Source organism: Panulirus ornatus, chromosome 1, assembly GCF_036320965.1.
Source record: "Panulirus ornatus isolate Po-2019 chromosome 1, ASM3632096v1, whole genome shotgun sequence".
Taxonomy (NCBI): domain Eukaryota; kingdom Metazoa; phylum Arthropoda; class Malacostraca; order Decapoda; family Palinuridae; genus Panulirus; species Panulirus ornatus.
The window spans coordinates 12,060,238-12,084,297 of record NC_092224.1 but is presented as its reverse complement, the minus strand read 5'-3'; the positions used below and the strand labels follow the sequence as shown (position 1 = coordinate 12,084,297).

At 45.9% G+C, this 24,060-nt stretch overlaps 1 protein-coding gene across 2 annotated transcripts in view; it reads left to right on the top strand.

The window, feature by feature from the left end:
- LOC139755755 (uncharacterized) overlaps positions 1–24,060 on the top strand; it is a 221,703-nt gene that overhangs the window by 43,596 nt on the left and 154,047 nt on the right. For both annotated transcript variants that reach the window (XM_071674477.1, XM_071674413.1), the window contains exon 2: positions 13,834–15,004. In XM_071674477.1, coding sequence (XP_071530578.1) covers positions 14,063–15,004 — 942 coding nt within the window. In that variant the 5' untranslated portion in view covers positions 13,834–14,062. The remainder of the gene's footprint in view (positions 1–13,833; positions 15,005–24,060) is intronic.

Sequence of the window (24,060 nt, the reverse complement as noted above, 5' to 3'; positions counted from 1 at the left end):
AGTTGTGTGGTTCCTCAGATTACCACATCTCTCTTATGCTCCCTGGAATTACTCCTCTGATTATGTGGTCTCACATTACTCCTCTGGCTGTGTGGTCCTTCAGATAATTCATCCCTGTGTCTCTGGTTACGTTGGTCACTGCGTGTGGTCTTAAACTCTGGTTTCTACGTGTCTGTTGTTATCTGCCTAAAATACATAACTGTCAGATGGACGTCTTTGTTAATTGAATATTTGAGGGGGTAACAACAGACGAGGAAAACTGTGTATAATCTGCGGGGTTCTTGATGGAAAGCGGGCATCCATCTTATCACAATCTCTTTTCTCAAGTTAGCTTCCTGACATGACACTGGGCAAAACGATACGATAGTGCATGTTAGCCAGTGAACCATGCTTCGTTATCAAGATTACTCCCACCATGCTACGGGTAACACAAACATTATGTGTGCCAGTCAGGAGAAGTTAGCGGGTCACTGGCGGTCATAAGAACAGTGATGGTCCTTCCTGGTGACCAGTCTCCTACCTTCCAACACCGATCTGCAGCGTCGCCTCGATTTTTCCTTCCCTTATGGGTCTGAAACGCAGGTGAAAGTAGCCCAAGGTGTGTAGGTGCTTCAACAACAAATGCTTCGAGGTGTTTAGTGACATGTTCCAAACTCACACTTCCCGTACATTCCTGCTTCCAAGGTAGATGAATGGCTTAGTCAATGACTTTGATCTTGGGCTGATTTTGTATGCAGAGAATGACATTTCCTGGCGTGCATGTTGGCCAGAGCCTGGTCTGCCCCGAGGGTCGGGTCCCACCTCGCACCTCCCTCCCCACACAATAATTGGCGGCCCCCATGGCCAGTAATCACCATCAGGCCATGAGAATGTGTGTCGACAGTGGTAAGGCGTGGTTATTACGTGCCACTCTAGTGGTGTGAGATCACTGGAGTGGAAGATTTAGGCTGAAGCCACTTTTCTCGAGATGCACGACACCAACCCAGTCTGGCCACCCGTCGAAGAGGATGCAAAGCTACCGTGCAAGTCCCAGAACCTCCTGGTGTTCATAGGGCTGGATTAGGTATAGACAAAGCTCCTATTACCTATTGAAAGTCATTTCTGTCCTAATATGAACCATCAATGCCACCATTAGTCAGTACTCTGATGACGATGTTGGTGTCATCAGACATCAATCAAAGTATTTTTCAGCATCAATACAACACTGAGGATTCCTTAGTGTAAGGTCGTCCATCACACGTTAATCAGACGGTTTACGAAAATTAGAATGGACAGATGGTCACGCCGCCTGCCAGGCCAGGGTGACTGCCGGTCACTCCGACTCGTCCACGGCCTCATTAAGCACAGGCAAAAACACGGCAAATGTCAGGTGTCAGGAGAGTGGTTGCTAAATGAGCAGTGATGGTGTGACCTGCCTGCGGAGGACCAGCCGTAGCCTGTGTCGGGTGCAGCAGCTAGCTACGACGTAGAGAGGACCAGTGGTAGTATGTGTCGGGTGCAGTAGCTAGCTACGACGTAGAGAGGACCAGTGGTAGTATGTGTCGGGTGCAGTGGCTAGCTACGACGTAGAGAGGACCAGTGGTAGTATGTGTCGGGTGCAGTGGCTAGCTACGACGTAGAGAGGACCAGTGGTGGTATGTGTTGGGTGCAGTGGCTAGCTACAACGTAGAGAGGACCAGTGGTGGTATGTGTCGGGTGCAGTGGCTAGCTACGACGTAGAGAGGACCAGTGGTAGTATGTGTCGGGTGCAGTGGCTAGCTACGACGTAGAGAGGACCAGTGGTGGTATGTGTTGGGGGCAGTGGCTAGCTACGACGGAGAGAGGACCAGTGGTAGTATGTGTTGGGGGCAGTGGCTAGGGTGTAGAGAAGACATGTGATGGTGTCTGTGACTTGGGTGTAGAGAGTTGGGTGACGATCCTACACTACAGCCACTTTACTCTCCACTATAATTACTCCCCACCACAAACCTACCAATAATGGTCTTCGTCACGGCCACAGGCTGACTCACAACCATTGTTAACTTGCCAATTACTTTTGTGATACCTGATACATGTCTGGAGTGGTTGTGGGGTCAGCACGGTAGTCTAACATATTCCCCGGGTAGCTATGGCGTCAGCATATGGGGTCTGACATATGAGTGGGGCAGGTGCGGCGTCAGCATGGTAGTCGTATCCACTGCCTCGTAAAGAAAACTCCTGCAACAATTCTGGGGCAAGTGATGCACACAGCGCACAAACCTTTCGCGTCTCCGAAGCTCAGGTGCAACAGACATATATTTCAAACTCACTTCTCGATCATGAAGCTAGACTCGTGGTATAATGAATGCCTGTTATGGAGGTACACCATCAGGGAAAAGTTACTGCAAGACATGGCCAGCTACACACCATCTGGCAAGTCTCTCCCTATAACCAGGGTGTCTTCTCCACTTGGAGCAAATCACCTCATGTGCAGTGAATCACTAAAGGTGGAGCAACCCACTCCAGGTGGAGGAAACTATTTCATGTAGGATGAATGGCTCAACATGGAGCTTGAGTCGTTCCATGTGGAACAAATCACAGCAGGTGGAACGAACCGCCATTCGGGTAGTATTTCATACCCCAGTCCTCATCCCCTCGGGTCCCCTTGGATATTGCAGCATCTCAGGTACGGTCTGCACTGCCCGAGGTCTCCCGCTGCTACGCCTCCCGCTGCTCGGGGGTTAACGTCTCCGTGTGCTGTCCACGTTACTACCGACTGATGTATGATGATAATCAGATCATCATGGACAATTCATACGCTTGACTATGACCCAATTTCTTAACAGTTTATTACGTCAGAGGTTAGTATATTTACCGCTGGTCGTCAAAGCACGCTCATTCAAAGTCACTTCTCAATTGTGTGTGTGTGTGTGTGTGTGTGTGTAGGCCTCCCCTTCTTTACACCTTGTAAATGTAATCACACGAGGTCTAACCTCCCTCGCGAGTGGACGTGTCTCCAGAAGTTACCAGGTCAACAAAAATGGCGCCTGCTCCGAGTCTTACCTGTCCCGTATATGTGAGGGACCTGGCCCGAGACTTCCTCCTCAGGAAACATAATCTTATTTCCTGTATGTTTATGACCTGGTGGAGAAAGTGGAAGGAGAAATGAGGAAAAACAATGAACCATTAGTGAGCTTAGTATGTTTTGAAGTTGTGTGAAAGTGATGCGGACTTGCAAGTAGCATATATCTATACATGTTTTTATGCTCATAAGTTGATAATAAATTTGTAATGTACCCAAGCACATATTACCACACAGATTAGAAAATATCAACACAGTTAGGTGAGAGTATTTCTGTATTGCTTGCCCCACGGCTTTGCCAGCGACTACCCTCCCTACGATCAGCAGGTGCACAGAGGTCTGTGCACTGTCTGCTAACACTTCACGTTATATGAAACTTTGGTATTCACATTACGGTTATTTCCCATAGCAGAAACAAATGTCATTGCATATATACTGCTTAACATTTGAACACCACGGAAATCATATACTGCAGGGAAACCCGTCATTATTCCTACTGTAGCCTTCCTATCCTTCGCTGGACAGACGTCTTGGTCGATTGGCCGTAAAGAAAGAGCTGCGGTTAATGGTCAAGCCTCAGATTGGTTGACCGTAACAAGTGGTGTGCCACAAGGATCATTCTTGGAACCGGTTCTCTTTCTCATAAATATAAGTTATGTTGACGATTGGCTACATTGCCAGATACCAAAATTTGCTGATGATACAAAGTTGTGAAATACATCTACAAAAAAAAAAAAAAAAACAGAACGTCTACAGCTTCAAACTGACATAGACAAACTAGTGGACTGGGCTCACAAGTGGAAAAATAAATCTTGACATCGATAGCTGCAAAATTTCACTCATCGGTTACATAAAAAAAGGGAAACTACATTTTGAGTCTATTGATATGAAAATGGTAAATACGGAAAAATACTTGGGCGTAATACTCTCTGCTGACCTAAAATCAAGCATGCAGTGCTCATAAGTAGTAAAAATAGCGAACAAAATTCTCAGATTCGTAGGTAGGGCCTTCGAATTTTAAGTCTAGAGAAATCATCCTTACTCTTTGCAATTCACTGATGCGTCCCCATCTTGAGTATTGTGCTCAGTTTTGGTCACCCTACCTGGGAAAAGATGTTGAGACAATGGAGCTACCAAGATGACTCCAAGGCTGAGAAGCAAATCCTGTAAGAGCCGATTAAACCACTTCAATCTAGCTTAGAAAAGGTTAAAAAGGGATTTAATACAAGTACTTAGAATGATCAAAGGCTCTGATAATCTTGATCTATCAAGCTACTTATGGCTTGATTCGTATTATTTCACTCGTACTAATGGTTGCAAACTAGTGGGCAAACTTTTTTCTTTGAATGAGGCGAATCACTTTTCTCTAACAAGGTTGTTAACATACGGAGTGATTAGCCAATTAGAGTGGCTGAAAGCAGCACTACAGATAGGTTTAAAAACAGACTTGACAAACATTTCGCTTCAAGTCCACAATTGACATTAACTGCGCTCCCCTAATCAAACTAACAATTTGAAAGTTATTCTCTATGAATCACTTGTACGCCTTCTGACTTTATTATCATACTCATTTGTGAGTGTGCGATATCCTCCACAAACAAAAAACGAGCTTGAAAGAACCAAGTAGTCTTACTGTTTGAATTCCTTTGTATTCTTCTGTATTGCTCACTTTTTGTTTATAGCCACCAAGCTACAAAATTACCGCCAGATGGCAACACTTATACAGCCCCATAAGTCTCCTGAACAATGGTACAGCCATGAGCATTGTCTCGCGTCACGCCAGTACCTTTGGACTTTCTCACGATTGGAGTGACACAATAGATAGCAGTATAGAGGAGGCGCGAATAGAACCGTTACATTCCCATCTACCTTACGTGCCTTTTCGACATACAGTCGGTGATCAAAGGTGTGGCAATACACGAAGCGAAGCTACACTACCCTTTGTATGGACGGTGACGTCACTCACATTTCCTACGTACTAAAAACGGCTTTGCGTGAAGTGAATCAGGATCTGCCTGATTACCGCAACTTTCATTTCAGATTTTAGGAAATTTTCATGATCGCTTCTCCCCCTCTGCCCTGCCAGGGAGGAGCACCTCCGTAAGTAAGGAAAGGGAAGTAAGGATGAGGTACTGACATGTAATGGCACTCCAGACCTCCTCCTCCTCCTTCTCCCTCACCATGATCTGTTTCACTGACGTTCCTCACGCTATGGAAGTGTCCCGCTGTTGCCATCTCTAGTAAACTACTGTCTTCAATTTTCTTTCCAGTAAACTACTGTCTTCCATCTAATTCCCAATAGACTTCTGTCTTCCATTTATAGAATATGTATGTCACCAGGAGGCATTTAGTTCATAGGATTTTCTTTCCCCTTCTTCCCTTTTATCCCCACCGTCAGTAATGCACGTGTATAAGGTTGAGTACATCATTGCTTGAATGCTAGACTGTCATGCAACTGGGAAAGGTATTACACACACACACACACACACACACACACACACACACACACATGTCACACAAAACAAGATCTTGAGCGCATGAAGCTCATGTAATTTCACGGTTGACTTGTATTATCAAGTAAAGGAATTTCATAGAATTTTTTGTCTAAAAAAAAAATCCAATTCTGACACTTTATTTTAAATGACAACAGTTACAACACCATGACTGACGCTTGCGGTTGTAGCCCGCCCTGGCCAGCGAGGCCCTAATGTAATGGTCAAGTTTCCTAGGACGTCTGCTACAGTTTATTATTATTCCTGGAGACGCAGATGACTATACAGGTTCCTTCTCAGCGTCTGGACACCACCTAGACTCTTCCGCCAAAGTCGATTTTCTTTTTTCATGACATCAGGGACACTGACGATATCTCTTTATTGGAGTGGCTGACGATGCTTAGAACAAGCAACTATTAATCCAAGAGGAGGGTTGTGTGTTTGGTCGTTCTGAAAGATGACGTGTTGTTTATATCCGTCAGCTGACATGTTCCTGAAGATCGTATATATATATAGAAACATTCTTACGTTAAGTCGTTGACAGCTTCTGCGAGAGGCACCCTTAAATGTTGGCAAGGGATGCACGTACTCTCATAAACGGACAGTTGATGACAAGGTAGCACTAGATAGTTATTACATGACCAGTTATCACGACCTTCAGTCACTCTCACGAAGTGTTTGTGTGGACGCAGGAGTATATATATATATATATATATATATATATATATATATATATATATATATATATATATATATATATATATATAAGAAAGAGAGACCCGAGTAACCTTTACACTCCATGGCACGTAGTCCACCTGGACACGACCCGTGAAGTGTTGTGTCGGACGTGAGGGAATCTTGCACCTGACGTCACTCCTTCCCTCCCTCCCTCACCTGCCTCTCCTACTCCCCATACCATCTACTGTCCCTTCCATCCCTGTCTCACTGGATAGATAAGAGTCACTGAATGGTCAGGTTGGTATTGTTGTTAGCGGTGACGTCGCGTCTTCTATGTACCTTTTCACATGCAAGTTCCACGCTATCACAACTGCGGAGACAAATGGCATTATCCAGTTTTCGAGGAACTCTACAAGCGCGAGCATCACCTAAGCCTTTTACAGACTAGAAAGCCTTTTGGGTGAATGGCAAGGCTTCTACTTGTCATGCAGAAATTTAACATAACATTTAGATGGAAGAACCCACCTGTTTTTGCCTTACTATCAAAGCGTTCTCCGCCAGACTAGCAAACCTGTTCGACAAGCGTCACCTCGTCTAGCCTTGGGACTCGTCAGAGACGTAAAAAAGAAAAAGTGGTCACTTTTGTCGCGGAGAGGCCGTCTCCGGCGCCCGGTTCCTCGGGGTCAACCGGGTGACGCGGTCGCTGCTACTGACCGACCACCACCTCGCCCCGCTGCCTGTACACTGACACCAGGCATTACTGCCCTTGTCTAGCTACGTCTCTGGCCTCCTGCTTAACTTCTTATCCCAATAAGTGTCTTATTACTTATCTCCTAGCCTCTATCTACGCCTTCATCCCCTCCCAGCGGAGTGCCAAGAAGGAGAGACGGGTTCTCCTGACGTCATTAATGTCTGCATCATCCTGTTATAACCTCTGCACGCCTCGCCGCCTCACCGGCATGAATACTTTTTACCGTTCCAATGTGTCATTGATTGGCGTGTGGACGGTGGCGGTCTGTGGCTGCGTGGCGAGTGCTTGTTCTTGTCTTGTCCGGCCCAGGTTTTCAGGTGGTTGGGTCGATGGGGAGAGGGTAGGGGGGTGTATTTACTCAAGCTCTCTTACTTCCTCATTTTTTCCCTCTATTCTTATATTTTGACTTTCAGCCAAGTCCGTTCACCTTCCTCTGTGCCCTTCTTACGTCTCTCTCCCTTACCTCTCGTTTTCCTGTATGACTTATACTCCTCTACTCCCTGTCATATTACATAAGTATACGAATTAAATTTTCTTTCATAAACCTTCGTCTTATCTTTATCTTTATCACATATGAGTCATCTTCCTTGAACTATTTCTCCTTCTTCCGTCTTCAGTTCACCTCTCCACACCACTTACCTCCCAGCGCTCACACACTCAGCTCACTTTACCTCCCTTTCACCTTCTGCTCTCTCCTCATCTTAATCTTACGCTTCCCTCGCTCGCCTTGTACACATCCAACACTTTTCTATACCCATCCAACTTCTAACTGTACCCATCCATCACCTTTTACCAATCAATCACCTTACTGTACCCATCTGTCACCTTACTGTACCCATCTGTCACCTTACTGTACCCATCTATCACCTTACTGTACCCATCTATCACCTTACTGTACCCATCTATCACCTTACTGTACCCATCTGTCACCTTACTGTACCCATCTATCACCATACTGTACGAATCAATCACCTTACTGTACCCATCCATCCTCACCTTCCCTCTAGCCTCCCGTACTTCTTACGTATCCAGTTTCACTTTATCACTCCCTGTTTATCTTTTTCCATCACCTCTTTACCTTCTCTATTCCTCTACGTTTCTCCCCTCAAATGATCTTCTACTTCCTCCTCCTCCTCCTCCTCCTCCCATGTCCTTTCTCTCTGCCCTCACGCTTCTCCTCTACCCATCAATTTCAGTCAGCTTCAGTAGGCTTTACAACTTCGTCCAGTCTGTATTCCTACTCCCAGAATAATTTCACGTTTTTTTGCTTTCAGAAACGAGTAGTAAATGGGATGATGTAGGGATAGTAGTGCCAACAAGTAAACAAAAAGGTAGGGACGATGCAGCCACAGAGGTCGTCCCTACGTAAATTTCCATAACGGCCAGCTATCCTAATCTATTCCAAAACACTGTTAACAGAGGAAAATATATATATATATATATATATATATATATAAAGATTATATTTCATAATTGTAATATATAAAGGTAATCTTTTTATTCTTTGAGCATGTGCGTTCATGGATCTAAAAAAACAAATACCAGAAATTCCTTGGGTAAAGAGATCACGAAATGAAAGTTCTGAGAGTTTGTTAGAGAAATCTTTCAACTGCAAAGCTTCATGATTCTTGGTTTTGTCACACTCAAAGCCTCGCAGGTCGTGCTTCACCTACAGTCTTTTTCGATATTTTGTTTTGATGAAGAGCGCGAGAGAAAGCAGCCTCACGGGAAGAGGTCGATGCAAATGGTAAGAAGTGGCGGACAAGTAGGCCGCATAAGTCTGGGTAGCTAGACGCCATCGATGACCAAAACACTGTGAAGGACACGGTTTCAAACGTAATCTTAGCGTCTGATTCTTCCTAAAGACTTGGAAGCTTTGTATGAGCAGCACCATTATCATCAAATGCAGACGTCACTGGAGCAATCTGGTTCCTTCAAATGGCAAAAAAGTTCCCCTAAGTACCTTTGGCTCCTAGTTTAGGAACCACTGTACTAGAAACATAACATTATCTTAGAATAATCATGCATGCCTTAAGTCTGTATTCCATATACACCAAAGGAACTCATACCGACATCTGCACTTATGATGTTATTTGATATGTAAACAATGATTTACTAACCCAGTGTTATTTCGTTCTTACCTCTTCTGTGAGACGCCAGTAAAGAGTGTGAGTGTATTTGACAGGTGTATACTGCCTTCACGTCTCATGACCTCAGTAAGATGTCTTTATATTACTGATGAACGGCTCAAGGTTGTGATCTGCATGTGTTTGAAGCTTCAGCGCCTGCGAACGGATCTTGAAACGTTGGTTTACTAGTGGTGTTTACATCTAGCGTAATAGTCATCAGTGACACACAACAATGTCGAAATACCAGCAATGTTTCACGTAGAAAAGCGTGAGAGAAGGCAGCCATATAACGAGGAACCGAAAGGGTGAGCCTAGGGTTTGAACGGAAATCAAGTCGGCTGAAAGCCACCATGTTTGTCCTACGGTTCCAACACCTGAACTAATATTGGTCTTCCTCTAGTGGGCCTCAGTCAGGGAAGACAGCCACCATCCCACTTATCCCATGACACACACAACTGCCTCATGCTCCACAGTCACAGTGGTCTGAGAGTCAACCGCACCACAATGGTAACCACACTCCCTTGATGTCATGATAAATCTTAAAAGGTTGAACCCCAAATCTTTCCTGCAAGAGGTGCATTAGAATAAGTCTCTGCTCCTAGTCCAGGGTCGCGGGGTTTCAGTAAGGTGCTCTCTTTCTTCTTCCATATCCTCTCTTCCCGCCCATATATACAGTTCAGTTCAGTTGAGACGGCACAAGCTACACATGTCACACGTACAGTTGTAGGAGTTTGGGAATTTATAGCGACCACCGTTCATCCGTGCCCGCTAACCCGTAAAATTAGCGACGAAGGTTTCATACAGGTCTGTATCAAACTGTGACGTTCGAAGGAGTATAATGCAGATTTAAAGTTCGTTGTGGTTTGGCGAATTTTCTCATTTCATGTCTCATTCCGAAAGAAAACGTTCTTTCCAACTTTCCATTCTCATTTCCCTTCCCAACAATCAGCAAATTTTCACCTGAAACACAGTGAAGATGTGCTTGACCTGACTCATACACTGGTCAAGTCAGACGCAACATCACTATGTTTAAGGGTCTTTTACTGGACCCGCCAAGGACCATATCGAAGCCTGTGGTGTCTAAGACGTTGCAAAGATGTGCCATAGTGAAGACGAGTGAAGACAGCCGTTCACCAGCCATTCTGGGGATCAGAATTGATAATAACAGTTGCTCACACGTGAAAGTAAAGGACGGCCACAAAGGTCAGTCTTAATCTGATCTGAATATCACATGTCAGGCACCAAGCCCAATATATTACCATCACCTCGGACACGACCAAGCATCAGAGTATCATTCCACACCTTTTTCGCATGTTTACTATCCACACATCGTGTGACACACGCACACACACACACACACACACACACACACACACACGGGACATTGAGCAACGAAAATGATATTTCAGACACTGTATCTGCTCATCCTCTACGCTTCATCATCCTTCACCAGTTTCAGTCCAGTCCGTGTTCCCTCTCCCCTGCCGTCAGCTGCTGCCGTGGCCCACACCCGCTCTCCCTCTCGTGGTCACCATAGGAACGCTGAGTCATACTCGGGGTAAGGGGGATGGGGAGCAATCCTTCCACTCCTAGGATGACTTGCCGTTCCTCAGGTCACAGTATTGGGTGTGTATAGGCCATCCTCACCCCCTGGAACATGACGGTAATAAACCATGAGCACGACGTTGCAACCCTTGGGTAAGATGGCCTCATCTCTGACCTGACATTAACGTTCACCTCAAAGGTTAAGTCTTCATACCCAAGGGTCGTACCATCCTGCTCAAGTGGAAATAAAAGAAAAAAAATGCGACCAGAGAAATATTGTTTTCCCGACACGACTCCAATTATTCTCAAGGTTCTTTACTCTTATTCTTTATATTATCATTTTCACTCATATTGTTCTTTTTTTTTACCCAGTTTAAGATCCGTTGCCAAGTTTAAGTACTTCACTCTGGTCTGTAACAATGCTATAAAAGACATATCATCTGAGTAATGTGATTATTGATGCTGGAACTTGAACTGTCCGGATCACTAGTGTCAGCATCGTGCTTCAAGAGATGTGTTCTGGGTTTGCTCTGGAATCCTTTCCTGAAGGGTTGCTGGTCCAGGATCTTGTGGCATTAGTCCCAGGGATGGCGTAGCTAAGGCGAGTGATGACATGTCCCCCTAGTGGTGGGCGCTGTAACTTTTAAGCTGGACATGGCGCGCACCAGAGCACGGTACGAAGGCGTCGCTCCGTTGTCTTGGTACATTATACGGCTGAGTGACCTCCCACACCCACCTAGCAAACCGGTCAGAGGTGAGACAAAAGCTGTTCTCCGAAATTTTCTTTCGGTAAAATACTAAATCTTCTCCTAAAAGCAGAGCCACTGTCCGGTTTGAGGGTAAGCTTGATCTTACACGTACGGATCGTAACCCGTCAACCTGACGTTGTGCTCGTCCAGGCATGAGGTGTTACTACCATCTGTGTGTCAGTACGAGAGTTTGCCAAGGTGGAGTGGGAGTCGTCAACGTGCAGCTTCCTTGTGTGTGTGTGTACGAGACGTGGGTGCCGCTGGCGACCTGGCTTTCACTCTGGGGTTACCGTGGCATTTACAACGTGGACGTGGCTGGAGATGCTCAAGAAGGCGGAACTCAAAAGATAACTGCCCTGAAATTTCCTTTATAAATATTCGAAAGATCTCATATATCTCTCATCTGTATATCCAGTCCATGATATATCACTATCTGGCACGGCTGAGGCCAGTTGCAGTGCACTGTTGCTTGCATTATTCATAAGACCATACGAGCCTTCAACTGCCAACAGTGGAGCGAGCTGAAATATACGAGGACTGTGTATTTAAATGGTGATAATACAAAGAGTAAAAATGCTATTGTAATGTTATGAAATGTAGATTCTGCGGATGAAGGTGGGATTGTTACAGTTCAGTTAGTTAGTGTGTGTGTGTGTGTGTGTGTGTGTGTGTGTGTGTGTGTGTGTGTGTGTGTGTGTGTGTGTCTGTCTGTCTGTCTATGGACAGGATTGGTGGATAAAATCAGTCAAGAAGTTTTGAACGTTTCCGCGTGTACATGATCGCTCTGCAGAGACACATGACATATCAGCAGGTCACTGCTCACCCCAGTGACTATCTTACCGCCTCTCTCATATGGCCACTTGAGTGGAAAGGTCATGAAATAATGAAGGATTGATCAGACGAATGAGGAAAGCCTTGGAAGCAGCCTATATATGCGGAGGATAAGTGAACAATCACCGAGAGGCTTTATGCGATAGGCTAGAGCGGCTTTGGACGTAGCGGCAGCGGAATGTGGGGAGGCGGGGCCTGGGGACGGGGATGACCGCTAGAGGGAGAATGTTCAGCGGGGTGAGGACTGACTTGAGGGTACGTCTTGTGTTTCTGTATTTCAGTCTCTTTGAAGGAATTTCTTTGCAAACGGAAAAGTTAGAGGGGTAAAGCTTAAAGCTCCCACCTAAGTTTAATCACCAACTTGGTCCATATATATGTATGGAAATCCTCCCTTCCTGTTTTACTTTCCAAATGTAAGAACAGAGTAAAGAGAATGCTGAGAATTTTTCCCTCTAAGGCTTTGTCATCTGTTCTTGACGGTACCTTGCCGACACGAGAAATATCGAACATGTAAAGTATATATATAATTATACATACAATGCGGAAGTGTGTCATAGGGTGGGTGAGGGGGTGAAGGTTCTGGGAGCACTGAAGAATGTGTGGGGAGAGAGAGAGAGAACGTTCGCTGGAACAGCAAAGATAAAGTATGCTTGAAGGTATAGTAGTTCCAACAATATCATATGGATGCGAGGCATGGGCTATATAGAGTTGAGGCTGTGCAGAGGAAGGTGGATGTGTTGGAAATGGAATGCTTGATGACAATATGTAGAGTGAGGTGGTTTGATTGAGTAAGAAATGGAAAGATAAGAGAGAGGCTTGGTAATTAAGAGGGACTGGTTGAGGGAGTTGAAGATGGTGTGCTGAAATGGTTTGGACATATGGAGAGAATGAGTGGAAAAAGGCTGCCAATGAGAATTTTTGTATCAGAAGTGAAGGAAACAAGGAGAACGGGAAGAACAAACTGGAGATGGAAGGACGGAGTGAAAAAGATTTTAAGCGATCGGGGTCCGAACATTCAGGAGGGTGAAAGGTGTGAACTTAAAAGATATGGTATACGAGGATCGACGTACTCTCAATGGAGCTTGCAAAGCGTCCCGGTTAAACAATTAAAACGTCTGTGAGACCTGTGGTTTCAGTGCATCACACATAACAGCTAGAAATGGATGTGAGCGGATGCGACCTTTCTTCGTATGTTCCTGGCGCTACTTTACTAGCACGGGAAACGGCGACTAAGCTTTTGTATATATATATATATATATATATATATATATATATATATATATATATATATATATATACTAACTGATTTGGTTATATATATTCATACATAAACAAAATAGATTATATGTTTAAAATTTGCATTCATAATGGAAATCATTGTGACGACTGTATCTAAATTAATGTGACAAGGGAAGATCCATCTGCTTGCTCATTAGATATCTGAATGGTTCTTTGGTGTTCACTATCTTACACACACTATCTAAATGTCCCATTAATCATCTAGACTATTATAAGTGTCTCACACTACTGTTTGCCCCTATCAGTTTCTAGACCCAGTGGCAGACATATCTAATTCGCGTGTCGGTATATTAGTAACATCCTCTCACGTACGTTTCAGAGTGGAGCGAGCGTGCCGGGCTGCACCTGAGTGGTTGTGCTGGGTGTTATGGAAGGTCAGCGTCACTAGGGGCAGCACCGTCGTCGGCCGCGCTACTCTGCGGGTGATGGCCCGCCCCAGACAGGACTAGCCCTGCCCCACCATGGTGGTGTCGTTGATCGGTGTAGGCCCGGTAGAGCAGTGGGGCGGGGCCATAGCTGACCCGCGCTGACCCAGCTTGACCCTCACCATGCGGGCCCTCACATACAGCTGGATTGGGCTGTCAGCGGCCGCGCCCCTCATCTTTCTTATGTGCGCCTGGGTGCTGGGGGTCTTCCATTCTTATCGCCGCCAGTGGCGTTCCGTGGACCTCTTTCTGCTGGCGGTGTTCGTACAAGAGTTGCTGATGGCGCTGCAGGTGTTTGCCTACGCACTTCTCAGCCTCATGAGGCCGGAGTCAGCGGCGGCGTGCGGAGCTTTCGTTTGGAGTCTGAGTGCCACACGAACACTGCAAGCGGCCACTGTTGCTTCTCTGCTGGTAGATCGTGCGCTCACCAGCCAGTGGCCCTACAAATACCGGTTCAGCGTCCGTCGCCACCAAATCCGTTACCACCTGGCAGTGTTGGCCACCATAGCTGCCCTGGTGGGTGTAGCCGCCATTCTAGCTCGCCCTGCCGATGCTCCCGACACATTCGAGCACTGCAGCTTCCTACCGCACGCCTTGCATGTGCGCCTTTCCTTGTTCGTGCTGAGTGTGTACGGGTTGCTTGTGGTTGCTAGCGGAGTGAGTGTGGGCGTGGTGCAGGCTGGACGCGGATGTAGCGAACTGTCGCCTGCACACTCGGACATGGCGCCCATCACTGCCACTACCACGTCCTCCACCAGCTCCTCTACAGGTGGCGGTGCGCGTCAGGGAACGGCCCTGCACGCAGCCGCCTCTTCCGCCTCCACCACGTCATCCAACGCCTCGTCGGCGCGGACGGGAGGTGTCCACCCCTCCTCCTCCACCTCGGACCTGGTGCCCCCGCCGCCGCCTCACAGGCCGCCGCCCGCGCTGCCTGGGAGGACACAGAAAAGCGTGGGCGTCAACAGGACCGGCGGGGTGCCTCGCACGCCTGCCTCAGACTTCCGCTGGGGAACATCCTTGGCTGTGGCGGCGCTTTGCTTTCTCGTCAACCATCTGCCATATATGGTGAGTACAAACACTTTCAGTTCCTTGCGTAGCTGCAATGTTTGGTGTGTATACAGTGTCGTAATGCACGTTCATCTTAGCATTTGCAACATATGTATGTCTAGAATAGTACAGTGAGCGCTTTTCTTTCCCACGCCGCAGACAGGTGAAATCTTAGCGTGGACGGTGAGGGAATCTAGGCTATCACTAGCTAGTATGGAGGACTGTGAAGGGATTCCATGGCATGAAAATGATAATAAAAGCTCATAGAACCCACACCACGGGAAAGGGTCGTCTTTTGAAAGTAATCGTGTCTCCTGTAAAAAGGCATATATATATATATATATATATATATATATATATATATATATATATATATATATATATATATATATATATATATATATATATATATCAGATCTTTTTTCCGAAACGGGAAAATAGATACTCCAAATAACTGGTTCTCACCCCACACTACAGCATTTCTTTTCTTGGTCATTAAGAAATTTTGAAAGGACGCGGGTCTACTGTACTGCTGTGTCAACAAATCTTCAGTACCACAAGTTAGGAGAAAAAAGAAATTTACTCCATACTGAATGTGTCTTCCGTGGCGAGGGCATTGTGCTTCTAACCTGTTCGAACACAATAACGGGCTGGTGTTTAGCGTCGTAAGCAAGCGCAGCAGAAGCCTGGGTCCCTGCACTACCTCGAGGCGGGCAGCTGGTGGGCGCCTGTCCCTCTGTGCCAGTATCCACCCAATGCAAAGCGTTGACAACTTGCTGCCTAACTACTTATCTTGTGTACTGTTGCACTACCTGAACTGCACATCATTCCAGTGGTGGCGCGAGGAGTGTTATGCACCTGTACCCTCCAATGAGAGGAAAGTGTTTCGAACGAAAAATTCATACTGAACGTCCGCCTAGCTCACAGTTGATTTAATACTGTATCTGACACGAGCTAAATGCTGTGTGCTGGATGTCGCTGGTGCCCTAGCCGGTGACAGCTTGGCTCTGTGCGTCCATCTAAGCCTCTGGAGTACTGAATGTCATGCTACTTGTGACAGCTACCACATATGTTCATTATAACCACAAGCTTTCATCTTGCAAGTCTGCCCTACACTCGTTACAAAACATGGAAATTGTACACACCACCTACCGACTCAGTCTCTATGTGTAATAATGTGTTACTGTGTTTAGGTATTTGTGTGGTGTGCGGGCGGGTAGCGAGCGGCATCAGTAGTCAGTGGGCAGCTGTGGCCTGCAGCCCAGCCAGTCCTTGAGGTGTAACAGTACATTTCTACTCCGCCGCATTGATAAAGACTGCTCACCGCTCCTGTACTGCCCGCTGGCCATAGCGGCTCACCAGGCCTCTGATGGCCTTCTCCCCAATTTTTCCGCAATGTCTGCCTCTACTCCTTCTCCTCCTCATCCATGTCTTACGTTGTGGTGCAGGCTTCCTGGAATGAGAGAGCTTCTCCCCTGGAGCTCCTCCGTTTTCCTCCCTCTCCTGCCTCCAACCTCCTCGTGCCCTCAAGGCCACAGGAGGCCCTCAGTGACGACGCTCCTCGTTTGCATAAAGCCCAAGTCTTCACAACATTTCGCACGACTAATGCATATCGATCTAAGTTTGCTCCGAGCATTAATTGTAGTTCTCTTTCGTATAAACATTACATCACGGGCGTCTAGCACATTGTGAGGAGGACTGTCTACTTCTATCATACTTACGCCAATGTGTGGAAGACCAGGTTTTCATGACAGAGGGAGGGTTCTTGTGAGCTTCAAGCTTTATTCCCTGAAGACATGACAGACTCGGTGAAATGTTCTCTTCCTTGGTTGAAGTGTGCAACTGCTGCTCATTTTTTGACACAGGTTATTTACGTAATCTCACATCACGTTTGCGGAAGGTTTGCTTCCTTAGCTGACCCTCAACGGCTCTTCGTCCTAAGCCAATTGCATCAACGATGGAACCCAGATTCACTGGAGCTTGACGAACACTTCCCACTTAGCACAGGATGCTGCAACTTGGCTCTTCAAGGACCTTTCGGATTTTATCAACTTCAGCGCTTCTTAATCTTTTTTTTTTTCCTCTCATCAGAATCAGGTAGGTAGAGGGTCAGAGAGCGCGAGGGTCACTCTGCAGAGTACACCTCCCGGGGCTGAAACACTCGCTCTGCCACTCACCGATCCCTCGCCACATATATTATAGTCCTGGTCAGACATGGAATGTCAGAGGTCAGCCAGTGGCTACCTGGGATGCTTCCTGCTGCCATGAGTACTACACAGCTTAGCCAGCGGCTGCCTGGGATGCCTCTTTGTTGTGTTCATTTCTTCCCTCCCGATTTCCCCCCATAATCTCTCCCAATCTGGTCCCTCGTGTTCCTCCCCTACCCCTCACCCTTCCTGTAACCTTTCCTGCATGTTCCCTTCCCTTTCGGCCTCTCCTTATATATCCTCTCCATCTGGCAACTCCCTATGTTTCCAACTCTTTCGGCCTCACTCTCCATTTTCTTTTATTTGTGTCCTATCAGAGGCTACTTTGTTCTGTTCATACTGCTAGCAGAAGCGCAGGAGGATTACAGAGATCACACAGGGTCTTTGTTAGACCCTGTCTGACCTCTGTAATCATTATTTAACCCCAGAGGTTAAATAATGATTACATAAATTGTTGCAAAGTTGGTTCATAACGTATTCTTATCTGCAAATACTAGAAATGCCAGAATGTACCTGGCTTATATAAGGTCTCTAATAGGATAGCTCGCACTAGCTTTGGTCTTACTGAACAGGAATGGTGTTGATAGACCTGAAATTATGCAATTTGAAGCCTTAAGAATTACACTTGGCTGCCCCAAGACCTCTAAATTTATTACTCAATATGCAGAGAGAACTGGGTATACCTGCCATGATCGCTTCTTTCCCGACCACTCGTGTTTCCTCTCCTCCTGTCCCCTCATGTCCCTCCTCGGTCCGTTATGTTCCTGTACCTTCAGGTTCCCTCACCATCCAGCCTTCCGGTTCCTCCTAAGGTTCTCTTCTTCTCAGGTTCTTCTATTCCCTCCACTTAGCTCCTCATTCCGAAGTCTTTCTTCTTTTATCACATGTTTCCGTCTTTCTCGGCTTATGATATTCCCTAGTCCCTCAGTCTCATGCTATGCATCTTGCTCTCTGGGCTTGCTGCGTTTGTTATCTCTCCGTTTTGTCCTCTCATTTATCTTCAATCAATCACAAAAATTTTTCCATTCCCTATTTTTAGGTTCATCATCAAATATATAAAGAGAACTGAACGAAAAACCGAGCCTTGTGGTACACCACAACTTACTCTAAAGAATTTGAATGTTTTATGTCTAATATTATTCATTGTTTTCTATCAGTAAACCAGTGTTTCTTATTGTCTTCTCCCGTCCTGGCTTCTCCTCTTGTTCCTTACCCAGGCTCCCTGTCCTCTTGGTCTTCCTTGTGTTTACACCTTTCTTGACTCATCCCCTTGTCAGCATCCCATCTGACATAGTTATCTTTCCCTTCTTGGCCTGTCCCTATGTTCCCATCCCATCTGGCCTCTCCCTGTGTTCTCATTCCATCTGGTCTCTCCCTATGTTCCCTTCCCATCTGGTCTCTCCCTATGTTCCCTTCCCATCTGGTCTCTCCCTGTGTTCCCTTCCCCTCAGCCTTTTATGCTTGCCCTTTCATGCATCACCTCTAACCACCTCCTCCTTGTGCCTCCACCATTAAGTCCTCTTGCACCAACTTACCTGTTGTCCTCTTCCACTACTTCCCTGCCTCTGTTCTTCCCGTCATCATCGTCTCTCTCATCTGTCCTCCTCCTCTCTGCCATCCGTCCTCTCCCTGGCCTCCCTCTCTCCCTTCCTTGCCCCCTGGAGACACACTGACTCACCACCAGGGAATTATGCAGTTTTTACGGCTGTAGCTGTCGCTGTGTACCCTTGTTGGAGTCTCAACTCTCTCTCTCTCTCTCTCTCTCTCTCTCTCTCTCTCTCTCTCTCTCTCTCTCTCTCTCTCCAAACATTCATTCAAGCTGTCACCCCTGTCGTCTGCCCATTTTGCTGAGTTGGCTGTCGTTTCGCTGTCGTGGTTGTTGTCTGTCCGTTGAAATGGCCATGTGGTCGTTCTTGCTGTTCCTCAGTTCTCATTACAGTCGTCCAGGTGTCAGGACTAGACTCTACAACTATTGCTAAGTCGTCTTGGATGTCGTTTACCAAGTCACCAGTTGGTCGTCTGGCCGGGGTGCATGGTGTATAACCGTCGTGGTTGGTGCTCGGTTGTCATCCCTTTAGTATGGTCGTTGTAGCTGCTGTCCAATGTTCCAGTTGTTGTGTAGCTATTGCCGTGGTCAAGCCATCGTGTCGGCTGCTGTTTAAGTCGCAGATTTGGTGTGGATGTCGCGCCCGGCATGGCTCTCCTGTGGAGGTTTCAGGTATCGCATCTCCGTCGTGGTTTATGTGTGTTAGTTGCTCCTAGTTTCCCTTCCTGCCCGTTACATCCTTTTCAATATGTCATGTTTATGATATAATCGTTTCCCTAAGTTAACCAGCCTCTAGGACTTTAAAAATGACCCAACTGAGGACTTTTGCTTTTCGGTGAGTTCACCCTTAATCTCTGAGTCCCTTCAACTAATCGGAATCCCCGCAAGTTATTTGAATCTGTAGTCATACTTACTGACCATATTTTTCAAGTTACTAAGATTCTTTCTCACCTCATGAGACATATCTTGATCTTTTATTTGATTCCTCAGTGTGTGTGTGTGTGTGTGTGTGTGTGAGTGTAGGTTGGCAGGAGAAGGCAAGAGTGCTGACGAATGGGTAACTTCTACAAAACGATGTTGTACACGTAATCGATTACGTTTTTATCAGAGTAGCAATTCACCTTCAGGTCGCGTGGCTTTCAAAGGTATTCCTCTGCACTTATGAAGCAACTAATAGAAGACCTGGTTAGGCAGGTGTGGGCGGGTGTTCGGGCTGTTCCATGATTGTTTAGAGGCGTGTGTGTGCGTAAATGTCAGAGTATCATTACGTGCACGTATGTTTTTTTTATGTCTGTGTGAGTGTGGTTGAGGCGTGTGGGCGTGTCGGAGGCGCGTAGTGCAGCGTGGGAACGGCGGCGTGGGTCAGTAGTGGGCCAACCTTGCCTAACCCCAGCACGAGAGAAAGGGCACTTGTAGCCACGGTGTCAGGGCCGGGTGCTACGCCACCACGCCAGCTGTACGGCAAAACTAATACAATAACAAGTGCATAAAGTGGAGGGGATTTCTCGACGGTTGAGTGAGTGACAGAACTTAAAACAGTTGGCAGATAAGGAGATGATTAACGTAGGTAGTTAATACAAGGACTGTGAGAAGAGGGGAAAGGATTCCGATGTGTGTTCGTGAGGAGGGAGCGAGCGACCACAGCCCCCTGACATACTACACGCCACGCCTCCCACATTAGCCTAGTCTCCACCTGACACAATACCCTTCCCACCCACTTTTTGTAGCGCCACCCTCATCCAGTTTTTGCAGCGCCACCCGCACCCACTTTGTCTAAGATCACTCCCACCCACTTCGTCTAAGATCACCCCACCCACTTTGTGTAGGATCACCCACCCTCACCCACTTTGTGTAAGATCACGCCACCCCCATTATGAATAGGATCACCCCCACCCCACTTTGTGTAAGATCACCCCCACCCATTTTGTGTAGGAACACCCCACCCACTTTTTTCCCTAAGACGAGGGATGGTGGGTGTGGGTAAGGGCTACCACACAGGCGCAGTTTTTCGCTCACGTGTAGCAATGTTTAGACCAAAACTGCACAGTCACACTTGAACGTATAAATGCAAAATTAACCCCACAGTTGTAACTGTACGGGCCAAAATATTGGCTTGTGCGATACCTGTCGGTGACAGTTACAACTGAGTGAAAAACTGAGTGTGTGTAGCGGCCATTAGGTCGAGGAGGGGCGGTAGGAACGGTACGGAATGAGACAGGAAGGATGTGATAGGAGGGGAACGTCCAGTGTCTGTATCATTACAACAACACTGACACACACACACACACACACACACAAAGACCTGCCATGTAATTCGTCATGTTGGCTGCATATATACCATTAGCTAGGTCGCCCCAGGACGCTGTGCCGATCTGGTGTCGCTGTGTTCTATGTATCAACTTGTATTCATGTTCCATGTGAAATACATTGCCGGGTGTCATAACATATACATGTGCATCTCACTAAGACTAGATATTGTTACAATGGGTAAAGCATAGATATCTCCACAAGTAAAATGACAATTGCGTGACACACACACACACACACACACACACACACACACACACACACACACATGCTTGTTACTGGACTCCATCAGCTGGAGGTCACATCACAAGTGAAAAGTGACTTTTAGTGAGAATGTTCAACTCGTCAAGGAATTTCTCACCCAAAAGGAGTCCACATTTTCCTTCTACTGGAAGCTGCGCAATCTTGGGCTGCAAAAGTCTTTAGAAAGATACCCTGGGTAATTACACACACACACACACACACACACACACACACACACACACACACACATATATATATATATATATATATATATATATATATATATATATATATATATATATATATATAACATTCGCATTTCCTGTGTTAGCGAGGTAGCGTTAAGAACAGAGAACTGAGCCTTGGAAGAAATATCCTCACTTGGCCCCCTACTCTGTTCCTTCTTTTAGAAAACTAAAAACTGGAGGAGAGGGTTTCCAGCTCTCCCCGCTCCCTCCCCTTCTAAAAGCCCTCTACGACACGCGGGGAAAACGTGGGAAGTATTCTTTATCCCCTGTCCCCAGGTATATATATATGTTTTTTTTTTTTTTTTTTTTTTTTTTTTCCAAAAGAAGGAACAGAGAATTGGGCCAGGTGAGGGTATTCCCTCAAGGCCCAGTCCTCTGTTCTTAACGCTACCTCGCTAATGCGGGAAATGGCGAATAGTTTGAAAGTTTTGAAATATATATATATATATATATATATATATATATATATATATATATATATATATATATATATATATATATATATATTGGAAAGGATCACAATTTTGCGGGTGATCAAGATAAACCTATGAGTCCACGGGGAAAATGAAACACGATAAGTTCCCAAGTGCACTTTCGTGTAATAATCACATCATCAGGGGAGACGCTAGGACGCCATTTGGTAAACATGCGATTGTCCATATATATATATATATATATATATATATATATATATATATATATATATATATATATATATATATATATATATATATGGTTTCTTAAGATTACCTTGGTTACCTGTGGCGATGGGCCGGTGTGCGTGTGTTTTCGTTGTGATTATGGATATATGTGCGAGTGTGTACATGTGATATTACTCTTCCACATAGCCATGTGGTACTACACACGAGTTGGGATGTCTGTGAGTGGTTGCTTGGCCTGGCCACTACCACCTTTGTTGCACAGGTCCTTTCACTACGTATTAGGATTGACCAAATAAAGGTAGAGACGAGAAAATCACAGCTGTAGGGTCGTGAGGGGCAAGCAGTACGATAGGGCTAGTGCCAAGGGCCAGTTCAAGGTGATATGAGAGCTTAGTACGAAGGCTTATAAGGGATCAAGATGAGGGGGTTATGTAGGGTCAGGCTCTGAGGGGTCAGTAAGAGGGTTTTATAAGGGATTAGTAAGAGAGGTTATAAAGGATTTGAAGAAGGGATTATTGGGGGTGAATAGGCGGGGTGAGGCGCCAGAGAGGAGGAGTGTGAGGAGACAGTAAAAGGGAGTATATAAGCTCTGATGAGTCAGTAGTAAAGGTTATGAGGGATCAGATGAAGAGACCATGAGGAACTGGGACGTGAATGAGTAACCTCATCATTACTGGTATTTGCACCAACGTGGGACTTCGACCAACCTGGCCCACAAGTGTTAGGGGAAAATATGGCTTGTGGAAGGGTTGGGTGTGTGATTAGCAAGGGAATGGAGAGAGAGAGAGAGAGAGAGAGAGAGAGAGAGAGAGAGAGAGAGAGAGAGAGAGAGAGAGAGAGAGAGAGAGAGAGAGTGTGTGTGTGTGTGTGTGTGTGTGTGTGTGTGTGTGTGTGTGTGTGTGTGTGTGTGTGTGTGTGTGTCAGTGGAAAGGGAACTGTGGCTAATAACCTGGAGAGAGGCAATATGAGAAGTTTGATAAACGAAGTTGTGGTCTATAGTTAGCGGGAGGATGTATGGTTAGCAGGGATATGAAGAAGTGTGTTGCTATGGTAAGATATATTGCCAATAAAAGGGTATATGGGAGGTGTCAGTGACAGAAGCAGTTTAACATCGACAGGTATAAAGTACTGAGCTTAGGAACGAGACAGATAGGAATATAAATCATCGGTTTGACAACGCTGTAATGGGTAAGTCAGAAGGCGAGCAGGATGTAGGAGGAATGGGTATCAAGAGATTTAAAGCCAAAACAATCAGTGTATCATTTTGCGGAATGAAACTCACACATCACCTAGGTTCGTATCTACAAGTATAAGTAATAGCCCTGCAAATGTTATCCTGAAACCATCTAGCTCCCGTGAGGCTTGACCCTAGATTATGCGGTTCAGTTTTGCTCGCTTGATTACAAAACAAATGGATAAACTAGTAAAGTTTATGTCCTTACGTGCTGGTAAAGGGAGGTTGTTTAGTCAACTGATAGTGGTGGCCAGTAGTTGGGGAAGAAGAAGCTAAGGGCAGTAGAGCGAAGGAGAGGATATGGTCAGGAAGGAGAGTACATAGGAAGGACAATTAACAGAAGACCTGATGGTCTATGACGAAGCAGTCTGCTGAGGGGTGAAGGGAAGGATGAGGACGTCTCTAGTGTAAGAAAGCTAAGGATGGCACCGGTAGAAGGAGAACGAGAAGTGTCGATCACTTGGAGGGCATAGCATCGAGAAATAGCGAAGACAGACTCACAGAAAGTATAGGATTGTCATCATAACGCTCCTACAACTGTCTTTCTTCATACCAACAGTAAATGGGATTTAAAAGTAGTCTCAGGTATTCTGTTCCACATAAAATATTGTTAGATAAAATCACATG